Here is a 17,655-nt window from a genome sequence, read left to right as displayed (position 1 = left end):
GGGGGGGGTAAGAATGACACAAACAAAACAGCACAAACAAAACAGCGTGATAAAATTTTAGTTATATTGCACACACACACAAAACAATCTGCTATGCCATCACTTCATAAGGAACTGATTATCGATTCGCATTTCATACGATGTGATGTAACAAACCTGAACATTTAACACATGAACACAATATAAAAGGCCTGTGTGTTTTTTTAATCGCGGGACAAACACAACTCAGTCATACATTAGCATGTATATTCTGTGTGTGTCTGAAACTCTCACAGTAGCTTTAGCCTTCAAGTCATCGATCACTTTATACACCATAAGTGCCTGAACCTTAACAATATTGTGTATTGGTGCCATTCTTTTCTTTCTTCATTTGCATAACAGGGTCACTGTGTTTTAGATCTACAGGGCGGCACTGAAGACTCAGCCTTGAATGAATAATAACAGATTCATCATTCTTAAAGATCCAATACCTTTATTATTATTATTGACATGGTATCTTTAGTTTATTGTAGTATTTCCATAATCATCGGTATTCTAGGATGGCGTATTAGGGCCATTGCAGGTAAAAGAAAACCCAAAACATAAATTACTGAAAACATGAATTTAAAATCACAAATTTTGCTTAGTGACTCTTCAAGGATCACCACTACCTCTCTCACATCCCTCAGCAATAAGAAGCATCAAACACATAAACTAAACAATCTAAACATTTGCTGTGTAGGCAGCAAACACTCAGATGAAGAGCTGGAAACAATTTGGTACACACTACTGCACAAACACTATCACAGCTAAATCTGTTGGCAAACTAGTCTTCCATGCATCCATGTGTGTATGAACAGGTCTCCTTGTGTGTTCATGCATGGGTCTGTGAGTAATCAGAGACTTTTGAGTGCGGTATTCAGGTGTCTCAATTTGTTATAAAAACCTAGTTTATCTTCCTGTTTGCCTTCAGATGTGTGTGTGTATGTGTGGGACAGTCTCACGTTTCCATGTTGTCCCCCTCCAAGATGGTCTGGACGGGCAGGTAGCCCATGCGTGGGTGTTTGGCGAAGTAGCGCTTAGTCCTGAATTTGTTCTTCAGCACCTTGGCAAAGTCCCTGACATCCTCCCCCGATGTAGTCTGGAGAGAGACAGGGCACAAAGGTGGCTTTGTTCACTCCATGGGAGTGGGGAAAACACACACCAACATACCCACACACACACAAACACACCTTGTACAGTGGAACACACTGCTAATATATTTCAAGCCCTTAAGCCTTTATTTATACATCTAGTGAGTGAAGTTAACGCCCTCGTTGTTGGGTCTGAGTGTGTCATTACAGTTATAAGAAAGATGATGCAGGGCTTCAATGTTTATATTTCAGCCCTTTACCTTTAACCCTTTATTTACACTAGATGTTAGAACAAGCGTCTACAGCTTCAGGTTTACTGCTACACCAGAAGAGAGATAGTGTTTGTTATGTCATTTGTTAAAAAAAGGTAGTTCATGCCCTCTTTGACGTTTACACTGTGGCCCTGTATAAAAATTCTGATATGTTTCCATGACTTCTTTGTATCATATGAGATATTCACATGCTCAAAAACATTTTAATCCCCCTCCTGGTGCAGCAGCTTGGTCTCTACAATCTACTGAGAGAAACACCTGGCTCTTTAGCTGCTAAATGCTCCACTATGTTCACCAGCTAGACGTTAACATCACCCCTCATATAAGTTTTTAATACATTGAGGAAGGCTGATACCACTCTCCTGCCTGTATGCTAAATATGAAGTGAACCAATTAGCTCAGCCCAGTATAAAGACTGGAATAGGGGTGAAACAGCTAGCTTATTCTAATATCTATGAAATATCTGCCAAAGAGCAACTCCAAAATTGACAAATTACAACGTATATAACGTTTGTTTAATTTGTAAAGATTTAACCTGAAAACAACACAAAGTGCTAGGCTAATCCTCTGCTAGCTCATATTTAGCATACAGACATGGAGGTGGTTTAGATTTTTGGGGAAAAAACCACGGCCGTGCCTCCTGCTGTGACCCGGCTGACACCCACTGCTACTTTGATTATTATTATTAGTCACATTACTAATACTATTCCCTATATCATTATTTTAATTCTACTATAGTCATTGCTGCTTTTATAAGTATTCTTAATGTTTCCTTCGTTACTCTGCTTAATACTCTTATTATATGAATCATTTATGTCATATACATTGAATGTGTTGTATCTCTGTTCTGCTGTTCATTCTGTACACATGACATCTATTGCATTCTGTCCATCCTGGGAGAAGGATCCCTCCTCTGTCGCTCTCCCAGAGGTTTCTTCCTTTTTCCTCCCTGTTAAAGTATTTTGTTAGGGGAGTTTTTCCTGTGCCGATGTGAGGGAAGGACAGAGGATGTCGCATGTGTACAGATTGTAAAGCCCTCTGAGGCAAATTTGTAATTTGTGATTCTGGGCTATACAAAATAAACTGAACTGAAAAAGTTACTGCCAACATTTTTCTCTCATCTCATAGACCAGAATGTAGTGCGTGTAATCTCACTCATGCTTGTTGGAAATTTGAGTCCTACATTTTAATTAGGGTCATTAGCTGTCGTGACTGAAGGCAGTCCGATGTACAAAGTTGGCTGCTCACCAAACCAAAAGGCTTGTTACTGTATGTATACTGGTAGGAAAAGCCTCAACACTCTTCGCTCAATATGAATTTGCGGTGGCAAGCTTTCGGACAGACTGCATGGACCTCAGCGTGCAGATGGTTATCTTCACAACAGGAGGAATGAAATGATTCGACAAGTCACCTAAATATTCACATCTTTCACAGTTTTTCATTTATACATCACAGAGCGGGAATATAAACACATTTATACCGGAGTGCAGTATTCGACCATGGGGTACTGCATCTTGTGTCCCTTGGCGACGCGACCGGAGAAGAAGCAGCTTTGGCAAATGTCATAGTTGAAATGTTTCAGACTCCGATATCTGGGGAGAGAAAGAAAGAAATGCAGGAGGGAGGTTGAGAAAGCAAAAAGGAAGGAGACAAAAGGAGGTGGAGAGGGGAGACATGGGAGTGAAAGAAATGAGAGCAAAACAGAAAAAAGGGAGATGGTGGAGGAGAAGGAATAGAAAAAAAAAGAAAGGGAGAGAATCAGTAAAGGAGATTCAATTCATAGCTCTGTTTTTTCCAATCTAGGAGTGGTTAAAATTCCTTCAGCCTAGTAACTAAGACTCTTCATTGAAATGTATCACTGCTCTTGTAATGAAGGGGCCCACTAACAATAGAGAAGACACACCTCCCTTTTATGGGTCCCAACCTCTAGTTGGCCAAAAAAAGCCTCCTGGGCTTCACCCGCATTTTTTAAAGGTCGAGGTTACACATTTGACTGCAGTTCTGTCAGAATAATCATAGCATTAATCATTTATGTGTACAAGGTGACATGCTGCTGCTGTTGAAATGAGTTTTAGGAGATATATAGGTTCACAGCTGGATCTCAACTTCGATGACTCTATCAAAGTGTGAAGCTAATTTGTTTTTACTGAAATACAACAAACAGTTTTGTATGTGCAGATGTGAAAACTATGGAAGCCCTGAAAGGCCGTGTGAGGATCCATTCCAAGTTTGTTGTTGCAATACTCATTTCGGCCACAAGAGGCTGGGGGACTAAACACATTCATGTTTTCTTCCAGTGGAGTTTTAATTTACGTAACACACAAGAATGCTTTGTGTTTAGAGTGCATGGCAGAAAAAAACATCAGGGATTTTATTCCCATCAAGAATTTGGGGCAAAATTAGTATTTTCAAAATAAACACTTGAAAAAAAAATAAAAAAAAATACCGGTCAGTTTTTAACAGACCGAACTTAGTAGCTTAATTTAAGTGAAGGAACTTCGAAAAATTATCCTGGCAGATCTTAATTGTTCAACTGGTGAGATTTCTTTTCAAACATGAAAAAAAGGCACTTCAAAGATTATTTTGGAAAAACCTTTTTTCACCTGTTAACACAGGAGAGAAAATGTAAAATCAGACTCACCTGCCTTGCAGGACTTCCCTAGTAATTCTAAAAAAGACTAAATTAGCGCACATGATAAATTCTCTTTAATCCCCTGTATGTGCTACTTAAGGACGAATCTGTTCGTATGAGTGCTTCTTGCAAATAGAATAGACTCCCTGGCGACATCAATTTGGCAATTATCAATACGGCTTCTTTGAACAGACGCTGAAGCATCACGTTTCAAATAGCTGGTTATAAAACACCTCACCGGGTGACATTCATGATAAAGAGAATAGCTTTCTGGAGCCAACCAGGGAGCCATCTCTCTTTTTATCTTTTATGTGCAACACATGAAAAGAAATGTGAGAAATCCCTCTTCTCTTGTCGTAATGTTTAAATAAAGAAGAACACTACTGGGGCGAGGATGCTCACTCTTCTTTCAAAATGAAAAAGCTCTTCTTTCTTATCTCTACAATAAGAAGCAATGACTTTTCCACAGTTAGTGGAAAAAAACAGACTATGGTGAGATGCAAAGATATCTGAAAGAACATATATAGCTGATCTATGCTATGGACCACACATTGATATATTAAAACATTATTTCACTAAATCCAGAAGCTATTGCACTTAAATCAGTTTCAACCTTCCTGACGATGGTTCAGTGCTGCACCAGGAAAGAGCATAATTCTCATTTGCTTTGATTTGGGCTTAATTGAAAATGAAATTAGTTTTGTGTTTTATTGCCCTCTATGTGATGAGATGAAGAATATAATGCTCTACGGCAAAATGGCTCCAATTCTGCCCATTTCTCTTGATTAGACATTCAGATGTGATGCTTGAATAGTGGATTACATTTGGAACATTCACCTATTATGCCCTAGACAAAAAACATGAATTCTTTAATGCACATTTGTACTGTGAGAATGAGAAGTGGTAGTGCTGCGAGTGCGTGGCTCTATCGACCTGAATCCTATGATGGGACACTCCTTGCAGATGTTGCACTTGGCCTGGTGCTTGGCGGTCTCGGCGGCGGCGACGCGGTGCAGGACGGGTAGCCACACCATGGACTGGGGCTCCAGGCGCATCCAGTCTAGGAACATGGCGGCTTCCAGCTCAGGTTTGTTGTTGGCCTGGGAGGAAAATTAACTTACGGTTAGCATGGTTTGCAAATGACAGAAAACAACTCTAATTAGTACAACTTAGCCATGATGAATCCTAACACACAAGAGTGCCTGGGTACAAAATATTCTGCTTCAGTCCATATTCGTTGTCGTTAAGCCTTTTAAAAAAAAAGCTTCATTTTTTTCAACTTTTTTGTAAGAATGGAAGCTAAAAAAATAACTGATTTAGTGGACTCCAGTAAATATTTCAGGTGTCTTGATGTTTTTTTTGCTATGAAGTAAAAAAACAACCTTGAATGTTAAGATGTGAGATAACAGTAAATAAATGCATCTACAAACGTATTTTTCTCTCTCTGTGCAATAGAGTTGTCCAAAAACTATTAAAAACAAATCAATGAGCCACAGTGTCCCACTGGGTGACAAACAAGCTGAAGTTTATTTTGACTCAATCCCACATACACCGTCCAACTGTCTCGAATACTCACTAGAACCCATTGGGGATCAATCCAACGCTGAAAATAGTCCCCAACAAATAAAAACATTTGTAAATGCAAATGCACAATTTCCTATTATTTGCTAAAAACTACAGTGACCAGGTGTTGAGGCAGAGACGAAACCTTTTTTTTTTCCATGTTTCTTGCTAGAAAATGAAAGTGTTAGAGACGGAGACGGGGGGAATAATCTTAGACAACATATTGGCTTCATCCATCACTTCCCCCATCAGCTTTTTTTTGTTTGTTTTACTGGAATTGACCACCCACATCTCCCTCTTTCTGTCTCACGTCCACATGCACACCAAATTCCTCAGAGGGAGCAGCTGCAATGAAGCTAAGCCATCTCGAGTATTTTTTAGGGCTAGATGATAGTCAACCTGGTGTGCACGCTTAGGGGTGTGCATGTGTGACATTGCGCGTGTGTGTGTGTGTGTGTGTGTGTGTGTGTGTGTGTGTTTGTGTAGAGCCTCATAATAACTGAAAATGTAAGCAAATGGCTTTTGTTGGTGACATTGTTTGGAATAAGAGGTGATGACAGGTGTCTAAAACATACAACATTATGTTAATTTACAGTCTGCAAAGGTTTCTCAACTTTTTTATTCCATCTAATGCCAATGAAAAGCTCTGTGAAATCTAAAGGCCGAAACAATCAAGGACTCAGACTTTTACAGCCTGAAAATCATCAAGACGTGATGTTGCCATCCCACATACAGTGGGTACGGAAAGTATTCAGACCCCTTTCAATTTTTCACCCTTTGTTTCATTGCAGCCATTTGCTAAAATCGAAAAAGTTCATTTTTTTTCGCATTAATGTACACTCAGCAACCCATCTTGACAGAAAAAAACTGAAATGTAGAAATTTTTGCAAATTTATTAAAAAAGAAAAACTGAAATATCACATGGTCATAAGTATTCAGACCCTTTGCTCAGTATTGAGTAGAAGCACCCTTTTGAGCTAGTACAGCCATGAGTCTTCTTGGGAATGATGCAACAAGTGTCTCACACCTGGATTTGGGGATCCTCTGCCATTCTTCCTTGCAGATCCTCTCCAGTTCTGTCAGGTTGGATGGTGAACGTTGGTGGACAGCCATTTTCAGGTCTCTCCAGAGATGCTCAATTGGGTTTAGGTCAGGGCTCTGGCTGGGCCAGTCAAGAATGGTCACAGACTTGTTCCGAAGCCACTCCTTTGTTATTTTAGCTGTGTGCTTTGGGTCATTGTCTTGTTGGAAGGTGAACCTTCGGCCCAGTCTGAGGTCCTGAGCACTCTGGAGGAGGTTTTCTTCCAGGATATCTCTGTACTTGGCCGCATTCATCTTTCCTTCAATTGCAACCAGTCGTCCTGTCCCTGCAGCTGAAAAACACCCCCATAGCATGATGCTGCCACCACCATGTTTCACTGTTGGGATTGTATTGGGCAGGTGATGAGCAGTGCCTGGTTTTCTCCACACATACCGCTTAGAATTAACGCCAAAAAGTTCAATCTTGGTCTCATCAGACCAGACAATCTTATTTCTCATAGTTTGGGAGTCCTCCATGTATTTTTTGGCAAACTCTATGCGGGCTTTCATATGTCTTGCACTGAGGAGAGGCTTCCGTCGGGCCACTCTGCCATAAAGCCCCGACTGGTGGAGGGCTGCAGTGATAGTTGACTTTGTGGAGCTTTCTCCCATCTCCCTACTGCATCTCTGGAGCTCAGCCACAGTGATCTTTGGGTTCTTCTTTACCTCTCTCACCAAGGCTCTTCTCCCACGATTGCTCAGTTTGGCTGGACGGCCAGGTCTAGGAAGAGTTCTGGTCATCCCATACTTCTTCCATTTAAGGATTATGGAGGCCACTGTGCTCTTAGGAACCTTGAGTGCTGCAGAAATTATTTTGTAACCTTGGCCAGATCTGTGCCTTGCCACAATTCTGTCTCTGAGCTCCTTGGGCAGTTCCTTCGACCTCATGATTCTCATTTGTTCTGACATGCACTGTGAGCTGTAAGGTCTTATATAGACAGGTGTGTGCCTTTCCTAATCAAGTCCAATCAGTTTAATTAAACACAGCTGGACTCCAATGAAGGAGTAGAACCATCTCAAGGAGGATCAGAAGAAATGGACAGCATGTGAGTTAAATATGAGTGTCACAGCAAAGGGTCTGAATACTTATGACCATGTGATATTTCAGTTTTTCTTTTTTAATAAATTTGCAAAAATTTCTACATTTCTGTTTTTTTCTGTCAAAATGGGTTGCTGAGTGTACATTAATGCGAAAAAAAACGAACTTTTTCTATTTTAGCAAATGGCTGCAATGAAACAAAGAGTGAAAAATTTAAAGGGGTCTGAATACTTTCCGTACCCACTGTATATCAAGGTTTTTATTAGTCCTTGTAGAACCAGTGGGTCTGTGATTTCAGACTTGCTTGATAAAAAAAGTGCGTCTCATTTCTGGCCGACGACCATCTGCTGGCTCTATCAGCTGTAGCCAGCTAACTAATTAAGCTAATGTTACCTTCATGAGTTGTTTAAAAACTCTTTACTCTTTGTAGACTTGTTTTAGAATTAGATCATGTCAAGGGTCTAAAATAGGCATTTCATGGCTACATAAACTATATAATGCTTAAACAATGGGGCTAAGGCTAAAAGGTTCTTACAGGTTTTTAAGAGTAAAATCCAAAGCCTTTTTCAAGCACTTTCAAGCTACCTAAGCTTAAGATTTCCAGGCTCTCAAGAAGTTTTCAGAATTATTTTAAACCCACAGCAATCAATGTATACTTCAACTTTGTCTATTTTGCCTGCTGTTCATATGAACTTTGAGTGAATGTTGTTGTTGTTGTTTTTATTTCCAGATTAAGATTGGCGTTATCTAGCTATAAATAACAAGTGAACACCTTGAAGACATAACAAATAAAGCAATTTCTAAACTTTGTACCAAGTAAACTTAAAGCATTGATTCTGCAGTCAAATGATTTACTAATATGTGTATGTTGCCTTTTACTTGAGGTTGAACTAATCTTAACTCCTTTATATACTTGTGGATAGTTTAATCTACAGCAATGCATCATATTCTATGAGATCATCATATTGTCCATCACTGTCCTGTGAGAACCACGGATAAACGGTAATTCTACCTTGTAGAACTTGGGAGTTGCTGGTCTACCGCTACCTAGTTTGTTCCTTTGGTGCATCTTAACTGACACTTCAAAACAGTTAAGTCAAACAACAACACAAACCAACTAACTGGTTGAGGCAGCGGTAGATCAGCAACTTCCAGGTTCTGAATGGTAAAATTTATGTTTGTATCTATGGAGTCTAGCGGCTTCGAAGATCGCATGGATAAGAACTTCAGTTCCCCATCGGAAAGGGCTGTCTTATGGCAAGGCAAAGCGGTGAAAATATTTTAATAATAACATACGCTTAAAAGGATTTCTGAATGATTTCTTTAGGGGTCCACAATATGTTTTGCTGCCGCCCCCTTTCAAAGTATTACATTGCTTTGCTCCTGTGCTTGTACTCTTGTCTGTTTCTCCAAACTGATAGGCGACAACAATGGATAAGTACTTCATACAACCACCCCTTCAGAAAACGGCACATTTTCCACAATATCCCCTTTGTTAAAAAAACCAATGGATTTACATTCAGTCAATACATTGGAGGGAAATCACCATATACAGTGGGTACGGAAAGTATTCAGACCCCTTTAAATTTTTCACTCTTTGTTTCATTGCAGCCATTTGCTAAAATAGAAAAAGTTAGTAGAAATTTTTGCAAATTTATTAAAAAAGATAAACTGAAATATCACATGGTCATAAGTATTCAGACTACATTTCAGTTTTTTTCTGTCAAGATGGGTTGCTGAGTGTACATTAATGTGAAAAAAAATGAACTTTTTCGATTTTAGCAAATTTAAAATTTTTTTAAAGGGGTCTGAATACTTTCCGTACCCACTGTATATATATAAAAATATATTCTATAAATAAACCTAATTAACCTTATGTAAATACCCACTCAGACACTTAGTGGGGCTGTGCCAATATGTGACCTTCATCTGTAGGGCCTTAGGCATCAGTGCTAATAGACATGCGGGCTATTGCAGCATTTGACTGTTACTATTATTAGTGAGTGCGTTCGTTACAACTGCATATGGGTTCAGAGAGTCAAACCGGACTGCTAACTCAAAACATAACACTTAGAACGAAGCATTCATGCGAGTGTGTCACGTACAAACTGGAAGCAGCTGCGGACGGAGGGCTCGATGTTAGAGCCGCCGAAGGAGGCGACCTCACCGAGCTGCCGGGGGATCTGGATGGAATCGTGGAGGAGGAGACCCAGACGACGCTGGTCGCAGAAACCTGTTGCACTGGCAACTTGCCTGAACAAGACTGGAGGATGGAGAGAGAGGGGGAGAAGAGACGGCGGAAGGAATCCAAAGGGGGAAATGAGAGACAAACACACACATCAGACAGGTCGGTTAGAATTCGGTATTCCCCCTGTTTATGATGGAGACATTATCAGGTTTCATAAATCCTGTTCTTCTTCCTCCCCATTTGCATACTTTTTGGCTGAAGTACAATAAAGTATTTAAGTTTTAAATGCATTGTTTAATATCTGGCCACAAAATACATACTAATAGGGGGCAGAATATCACCTCTACGAATGGGTCCATGCAATCCAAATTAACGGTCACAAATGATAAATAATAATAATAAAAGTCTACATGCCGTTTAGACCCAAAATGTCATCCCTTCATCCCCTCATTATTTGACATTTGTTTAAAATTGTCAGAATTTGCCAATAATTGATTAAGTTATGGCCACAAGCGTGTTTGCCAACCAAATCTTAATCAGTTCATCCTAGAGTCCAAGTGGATGTTTCCTGAAATGTCCCGATCACGAGAATGATTCAAATGTAAAACCAGAAACCATCAATCCCCATCAAAAAAGCCAACAACTAACTTACAGCAGGGAAAGCATTCACAAAATTGGAACAAACTGCTGAATCTCTGAGGTCCGGTCAGAATAACACAGCTATTTCATTATCCTCATGTGTGCCGTTGGCCTGTAATTAGTTATTTTCGTGTATATTGTGCCACTGACTGGGGGCTGTACGGTCCATGTAGGTTTCATAGTTTGTCCAAAGTGGCAGAAACGAGTAAAACGACTCATATTTTTGTTCTGTCTTCTTTGCCATCGGGACACTTTGCCGGGAGGAGATGGTCAGCTCCAGGAGACCGAGCGCTGTAAGTCTGATCTTGGGAGGACTGCCCAGTCTCCCCTCCTGATCAACAAACAAACGTTCTGTTGCTGCCATTTCACAGCCCTCTGTGACTCTTGTCGCTAAATCTCTGATGCTCTGCTCCTTTTGATTTAATCCAATAAACAAACTTTCAAAAGTACACGGACCCTGTAACTTCAGCATGATTAACAAGCCCTCGGGGCAGCCCTACTTCCTTGTCCTCTCATGTGGACGAGGGCAGACTGGATGCTACACTGACTTTGTTTACATACACACTCCTATTCCACTATTCCATTATTCTGAATATATGTCAATATTCTGAGCTTGATGTGGCTCATGAAAGCCACAGCCTCTTTCCTGTTTACGACCAGTTCTATGTTGAACACAAACCAACTAGCCAATCGTTTGCAAAGCTGGAGTAGAGATGCATGCCCAAAAGAAAATCCCACATTTCTGGTCTGAAGGAGAAACACACCTTCTCTAAGCATGATGAAGGATTTTGACATCAACAGGTTTTTGGATAAGAGCAAATATAGCAACACCGACCTTTTCAAGAAGGAGTTTGAAGGAATAAAAGAGGCTGTGTTCCCACGGCCGAACAAGTCTGCCACGGGTGGAAAACTTTGAAAAACAACAACTACATTTTGACGCAAAATGACACAACAGCTCCTGCCGTTTCACTTTTTCCACAATTAATCTAAGTTAGGGCACAGATCAGGCAAACACAGCCAAGAATGGTGTCTATTTGTGATTCACTGGTGAACGTAGTCAGTCTCACTCTTGCCTTTCAAGGTACAAGTGGTATTAAAAGAAAGCCGGCTGGAGATAGCTGGTTAGCATGCTCATTTCAGCAGATATCTGTGAAACACCATACATAGACGTCTTTGACATAACATCAACACTGTAACCACTTATGTTAAAAATGTAAGTTATTTTTTTTAAGCTAAAATTCTGAATTATAATACATTACGCTGCTGAACCGAATCAATCACGATACCTTACATTACAAGAGATACAGCAGGATTATGACTAAAAAAGGTGGGTTTTCTGAGGTCATAGAAACAGTTTCAATGATCTATAATTATTTCTATTATTCATTTTTGCACTGATTAACGGTTAAAAAAAACCCTGTATCATCTGGCTGCAGATTTGTGGTATTGTGTGTTCCCGTCCTGCCCCTCTGCACAATCCAGACAACAATGTGATTTCCTGGAGAAGCCCAGTCACAGTTTTAATGCTCCTCTGTGATTAGCCGAGTTGTACCAGAGCAATGAGAGCAGTGATGTCACTTGCTGAGTGTATGTATTAAACCATTTGAATCCCTTATATGAGTGCATACTAATATATGTGTGTTTTATAACTTACATCTGTATTTATCCTCCAGGTGAGCCTTGCACAGTGAGATGATTCCAGTTTTGAATGACAGAGTTCGGATCTTTCCGGTGCGACCACTATCAACCAAACAAAAAAACTGCATGTAAGAGTTTGTTAAATGTCAATGAAATAATCATTTTTAAAAACTCTTCTCTGTGTTTGCGGCGTGCTACACGTACGTGTCGTAGACGTTGAGCAGCCAGTTGAGGCACATGTCCACGCACAGCGGGACGTTGACCAGGTGAGAGTGGCTCTGCTCCAGCCGCTGGTACAAGCTGGTCAGACAGGTGACCAGCAGGGAGATGTCCAGCAGCTGCTCGTTCTGCTTCAGACCATGCTGGTCGAACACCTCACACGCCATCGGCATGCTCAGCAGGTCCACTACGGAAAGACAAAGCGGAGGAGCGGAGGTTAGCGGTCAAGCTTGCACTATGCTTCAACAGACACCGCTGAGTTTAAATTCTCTGCGCTCAAAGTGTTCTTTAGCTGCTCAAGGTCAGTAATGAGAAGGGGGACTAACTCCAGGGATCAATAAAGTATTACATTATTCATCTTTATCATTCATGAAGTCCACTAAAAGGACGGGCATAGAGAGGAGATAGGCCTGGCACAGTCAATGAGTCAATGGAAGGTAAAAGAACGGCTAAATGAGCAGTGAACGTTGATGGGTTGAAGGTTGCAGACTACAAAATATTTTATTTTTGAATATTCTTTTACATACAAGAGCTCCGATTAGAATCTGCCAGCGGTAACTCTGATACGCTGTCTTGCAAGTTTGCTGTCTTATGATTTTTTTTGACCCACAAAACTGTAAACTGCTGTGTTCTTCGCCTGCCTTTTCTTCTTCTAAGAGCACACAACAGAATAGATGCTGATGATAAAGGATTTAAATGTATAGCATGGAACTTTTTCGCATTAAAATGTCTTAAACTGATGGGCGGCTGTGGCTCAGTGGAGAGCAGGGTCGTCTTCCAATCAGAGGATCGGCGGTTCGATCCCTGGCTCCGGCAGTCCATGCCGGCAGGCTGTTCCTGTGGTGTGTGTATGTATGCGTGTGAATGTTAGTTAGGGTTCTGATGTGCAGGTGCCACCTTGCATGGTGGCTCCTGTCATCAGTGTATGAATGGGTGTGAATGGGTGATTGATTGGTAATGTCAAAGCGCTTTGAGTGGTCGGAAGACTAGAAAAGCGCTATACAAGTACAATCAATTATTATTATTATTATTAAACTGACTAAACCAATGTTATGTATTTTGTTGAGCTGTGTACTTACATTATCCCAAATGCTTCCAACAATTTTCGAACCCAGTTAAAATCTGTAAATTCAATTAAGGTTACGATCCATTTTATTATATATGGTGATGTGTCCCCTGCATGCGTCAAGTGTTGCTTGATATCATAAATTTACTTACAATACACTTTCAAAACGTGGCTTCTTTTAACTAATTATTTTAGTCACCGAACTTCTGGATCTAGTTATCAGAGAAAGAAGCCGAGCAGACTTTAGCAGGGGCTCAGCCAAACTGTCATAGAACTATTATTTTTATTCAGAGTTTTTACTGGTTTTGGTCCATTTGTTTTGGAGCTGAAAAGTCTTCCTTTAAAAACCTCCCGAACACTGAAGGAGGCCTAACCTGGAGAAGCTGACTGCATCAACGGTCATGGTGGTAAAGACAACAACTCCCATGATCCCACGCTACTTTATGACTTCACTAAACTCTTACCTTTGTTAAGGTTTTGATCGAGAGGACCCCGAGCGGCAGAAAATCACATAGTGTAAATGTTCATTTCAATTCAAAATTCAAAAAGGAAGTAAAACTTGCACGTCAAGGTTGTGGTTCTACTTGAAGTTGCATTAATTGATATTTTAGCACCACAAGCTGAAAATATAACACATATAGGTTATAGGTGGTTATGGCTAACTTGCTAGTAAAAAGTTGATTTCCTCCTCCAGCAGTTATAGAGTAACATTATAATTAATTTGGAGTGGCGTTTATGTCTACGTCATGAATGTAATTTCAATATTCACTCTCTTTTAGCTCTGTTTTGGTCTGCACCAACTCCTCAGAAAGACAGCCGGTGTCTCTTTACCAGCTAGGCTTGGAAAACTCTGTAGAGCCGAGGGGAAAAATGAGTTTGGGGTTTTTCACTACAAGCATCAATGTTGCCATACACATGTAATCCGTTGTTAAAAATATTTGAAGCCCCAGAAGCAACATGGTGAACAAAAATCGAAGGTCTACAAAAAATATGTCCTTTTGCAGGTTCTTGCACTTTTTTTTGTTATAACGTTATCAATTATTATTTTTTTCCTCGCTTTTTTTTGCATTAGAGATAATTTATTTCTTATTCTAATGAAATCGCGGTTTCTATGTGTTGCTTTAGCCACTGTAGCAAGTATATATTGTCTTGTATTCATGTGAAAAGAGAATTCTACAAAAAGAAGACTGGTTCTTTTGTACCACTTTGGAATGCCATTAGGAAAAGAAAGGAGAATAAGAAACAGGGAGTGATAAGCAAAATAAAGAAATGCCCACTAGGGGACCTGCTGGGAATAATGTGCGCAAAAAGGGTTAGAAAAAACCCCCAAAACACATCTGCACTTCTTTCGCCAGGGTTAATCACGAAACCTGTTCATTTCTATTTTTGAAAGCCTCCCTAACATAAATAGTGCTTCTATGCAATACAGCACGATATAACACATATCACACGCATAACAGCTTGTAGGTGGCTCACACTCTTCAGCTCCACCGGCGGGAGATGAGAAGGACGAGTAAACACACATATAGACAGACACACACACACACACACGCACACTGTTAGAGTAGAGTGGAGAAAAGGAGGAGGATAAAAGAATACACTAAGGGAGGAAGTTTAGAGGAGTCTATGGAGAAGAAGTGGCATATGAGGTGAATTAAAAAAAATAAATACATGGAAATGCAGGAAAAGAAAGAACAAAGGAGGAGTGTAGGAGGGCTGGAACACAATGAGATGAACACTCAATGATGAGGAGTGTACTTGAAGCAAGAGACAAAAACCCTATGTGACAACACAATCAGAAGAGGTGTATATACATGCAAACTATACATAGACCAAGAGTACTTACAGCAGAGAGCCTTCTGCAGGCGTCTGAGCTTCATGGCTGTTCGGTAGGCCGAGAATCGAACATTGTTCAGGTCGGCTAAAGAGGGAGAAACAAGAGTGAAGAGTCTGAGATGTAGAGGAAGGAGATGGTGGACTCAAAACCAACACCTTAGAAAATCATCAAACTCCACTGCGTGTGCGAGAACTGGCATCTTACCCAGAGACTGGTAGAGCTCGGCCATCTTGGGATGATCCCAGCATGTTGTCTGGGTCTGGTGGCTGGAAGGGGGGAGAGGGGAAGGAACAGAATGGTAAGCTATGGGGTCAGATCAGTCTCTATATTAATTAAGGATTTACAAATGTATTTTGTGATTTATATACAAATGACTATCACCAAAAGTAGTTATCATTATAAATGTTAAAAAAAACCCACTTATAAGAAAAACAAGATTCTAAAATATGTTTCTGATGCACATAGAAATATTTCTTGTTTTACGTACATGTAATATAAATCCAAAAATATATGTAGTTAAAATTATTTAAAGTTTCCATCAAAAACATTTGGATGTTGTTACATTTATATAGAAACTGTTAAGCCTTTACAAACTGCTCTTCATGTTTCAACTTCACTTTGAAACTCCCGACATCCCCTCAAATTCACAAATGCACTTTTTTCAACAGAGAATTATCTTTATCCAATCAGTTGTCTCCACTATTTTCAACCAATCACATGAGCGTGGCCAAAAGGTGACGTTGGTCCCAAAAATACTTATTCCCATAGACTTACATGGGGAAAGAGCACTTGTATCTCAGCATATAATTCTTTTTGAGGTAAATCAACCGGTAACTCCTTAGCCACTTCCATCATCAGCTCAAAAAAACCAAAAAACTACTGCTGCGTCCGAATTTGATTGTTTCAGTATCGGAACAACTTTAGTTATATATTCAGAACATATATTTTACACATCAACAGAAATACCAGCTTGGGATAAGAACAAAAAGCTGGACAGATAAAGATAAAGAATAGACCAGACTGTTATGTGAAAAAGTGAAAACGTAGGTGTGAATATAAATATACAGTAAAAAAAAAGAGAAACTATTGATAAAATAAGAAATAAAACATCTATAAACAAGTCAAAAGAGAGCGCAACACAGAGGCAAAGTTCCGTTTGCTCTGCTCTACCGAGAGCTTTGCTTACCCAAACAAGTCCACTATACCAATACGAAATGTGCCTAACATTTAATAAACATGTTACCGAGACACATTTGAAAGACTTCTGTTTCTTCATGTATATATGACCATCAGAACCAGCAAAACAACAGCGTACTAATACCGAAAGGACATGGAAAGTAATTTTGGGTAATACTGAAATAAATCTGATGAATTAGATCCGACTCCCTAAAGAACACACACTACTACGACATTAATCCTGTCGCTCATGTGTTTGCCCCCCTCCATTTTCTAATCTTTGAGAATAACAACCCATCGTGGCACAAAACCTCCCAGACTCTATCACTCCCTGCAACACAGAAGTGTGACAGAGGATGAAGAGGAAGAGAGAAAAGAGGCAGAGGGAGGAAGAGATGGCTGCTGTGTCATTCTTCCCTCACACATTCTGTCCTCGTGACTGCTGCTCGCCGCTTATAGGAGACTGTGTACTTGTATGTGTGTGCATGTGTGTGTATTTGTATAGGAGACAAACAGATCCAAGTGAAAAGGGAACGCAATGAGGGACGTGTATTTTCTCAACGGAATATGAATGATAGCAGTGATATTTAAAGAACTCGTGCTTGTTGTTGGTGGTTTTGAACCCCTTTCTATTATTCTAGCTCCTACTGAATTCTTCTCCATGTCAACCCTTCATTGTGTCTGTTCGCTCCTGGGTCAGAACCAATTTCCACCTGTGACCCGTCGCACTTGGCGAAATAAAGCACCTCAGAGCGATTTTTAAAAAACAGGCCGCAAGAATTCAAATGATGACACCTACAAGAAATGGATTTGTCTTTAGCTGAGACAATCCGAAAACTTAATACCTGTCGCCAGTGCGACGGCTTAAAAGCTACATTCAAGTTCCCCAAATTCTATTAGTGATGTTTGGGATAGAAAAAGTGAACATTCGACCAAGGATCAGCAGTCGAGTCAGTCAGTAAGCGCAAGAAAGAAGTTCTAATAACTGTAATGGAAACCAAGCACACTTGAAGGTTGTCTCAGAATTTGTGAACTAGAAGTTTATTGACTTGAAATCATTTTATATTTTAACGCAGGAAATTGACACCACATGAGAAGATAGATGGTAAATTTAAAGTGGTACTTAAATTTCAACTTGTTTAGTACTTAGTAGCACTGGCTGTAGTGCTAATGTTTAAAAAGAAAGAAAAGCAC

At 40.0% G+C, this 17,655-nt stretch overlaps 1 protein-coding gene across 2 annotated transcripts in view; it reads right to left on the bottom strand.

The window, feature by feature from the left end:
- Positions 1-17,655, bottom strand: part of LOC129111958 (dystrophin-like) — a 59,939-nt gene that overhangs the window by 18,928 nt on the left and 23,356 nt on the right. For both annotated transcript variants that reach the window (XM_054624121.1, XM_054624122.1), the window contains 8 exons: positions 15,490-15,551; positions 15,295-15,369; positions 12,368-12,569; positions 12,180-12,265; positions 9,804-9,961; positions 4,950-5,116; positions 2,865-2,976; positions 984-1,120 (listed from right to left, as the gene is read on the bottom strand). In XM_054624121.1, coding sequence (XP_054480096.1) covers positions 984-1,120; positions 2,865-2,976; positions 4,950-5,116; positions 9,804-9,961; positions 12,180-12,265; positions 12,368-12,569; positions 15,295-15,369; positions 15,490-15,551 — 999 coding nt within the window. The remainder of the gene's footprint in view (positions 1-983; positions 1,121-2,864; positions 2,977-4,949; positions 5,117-9,803; positions 9,962-12,179; positions 12,266-12,367; positions 12,570-15,294; positions 15,370-15,489; positions 15,552-17,655) is intronic.

The sequence above is a fragment of the Anoplopoma fimbria genome, chromosome 22 (assembly GCF_027596085.1).
Source record: "Anoplopoma fimbria isolate UVic2021 breed Golden Eagle Sablefish chromosome 22, Afim_UVic_2022, whole genome shotgun sequence".
In the NCBI taxonomy this organism is placed as follows: domain Eukaryota; kingdom Metazoa; phylum Chordata; class Actinopteri; order Perciformes; family Anoplopomatidae; genus Anoplopoma; species Anoplopoma fimbria.
This window is presented reverse-complemented; position numbering and strand designations above follow the sequence as displayed.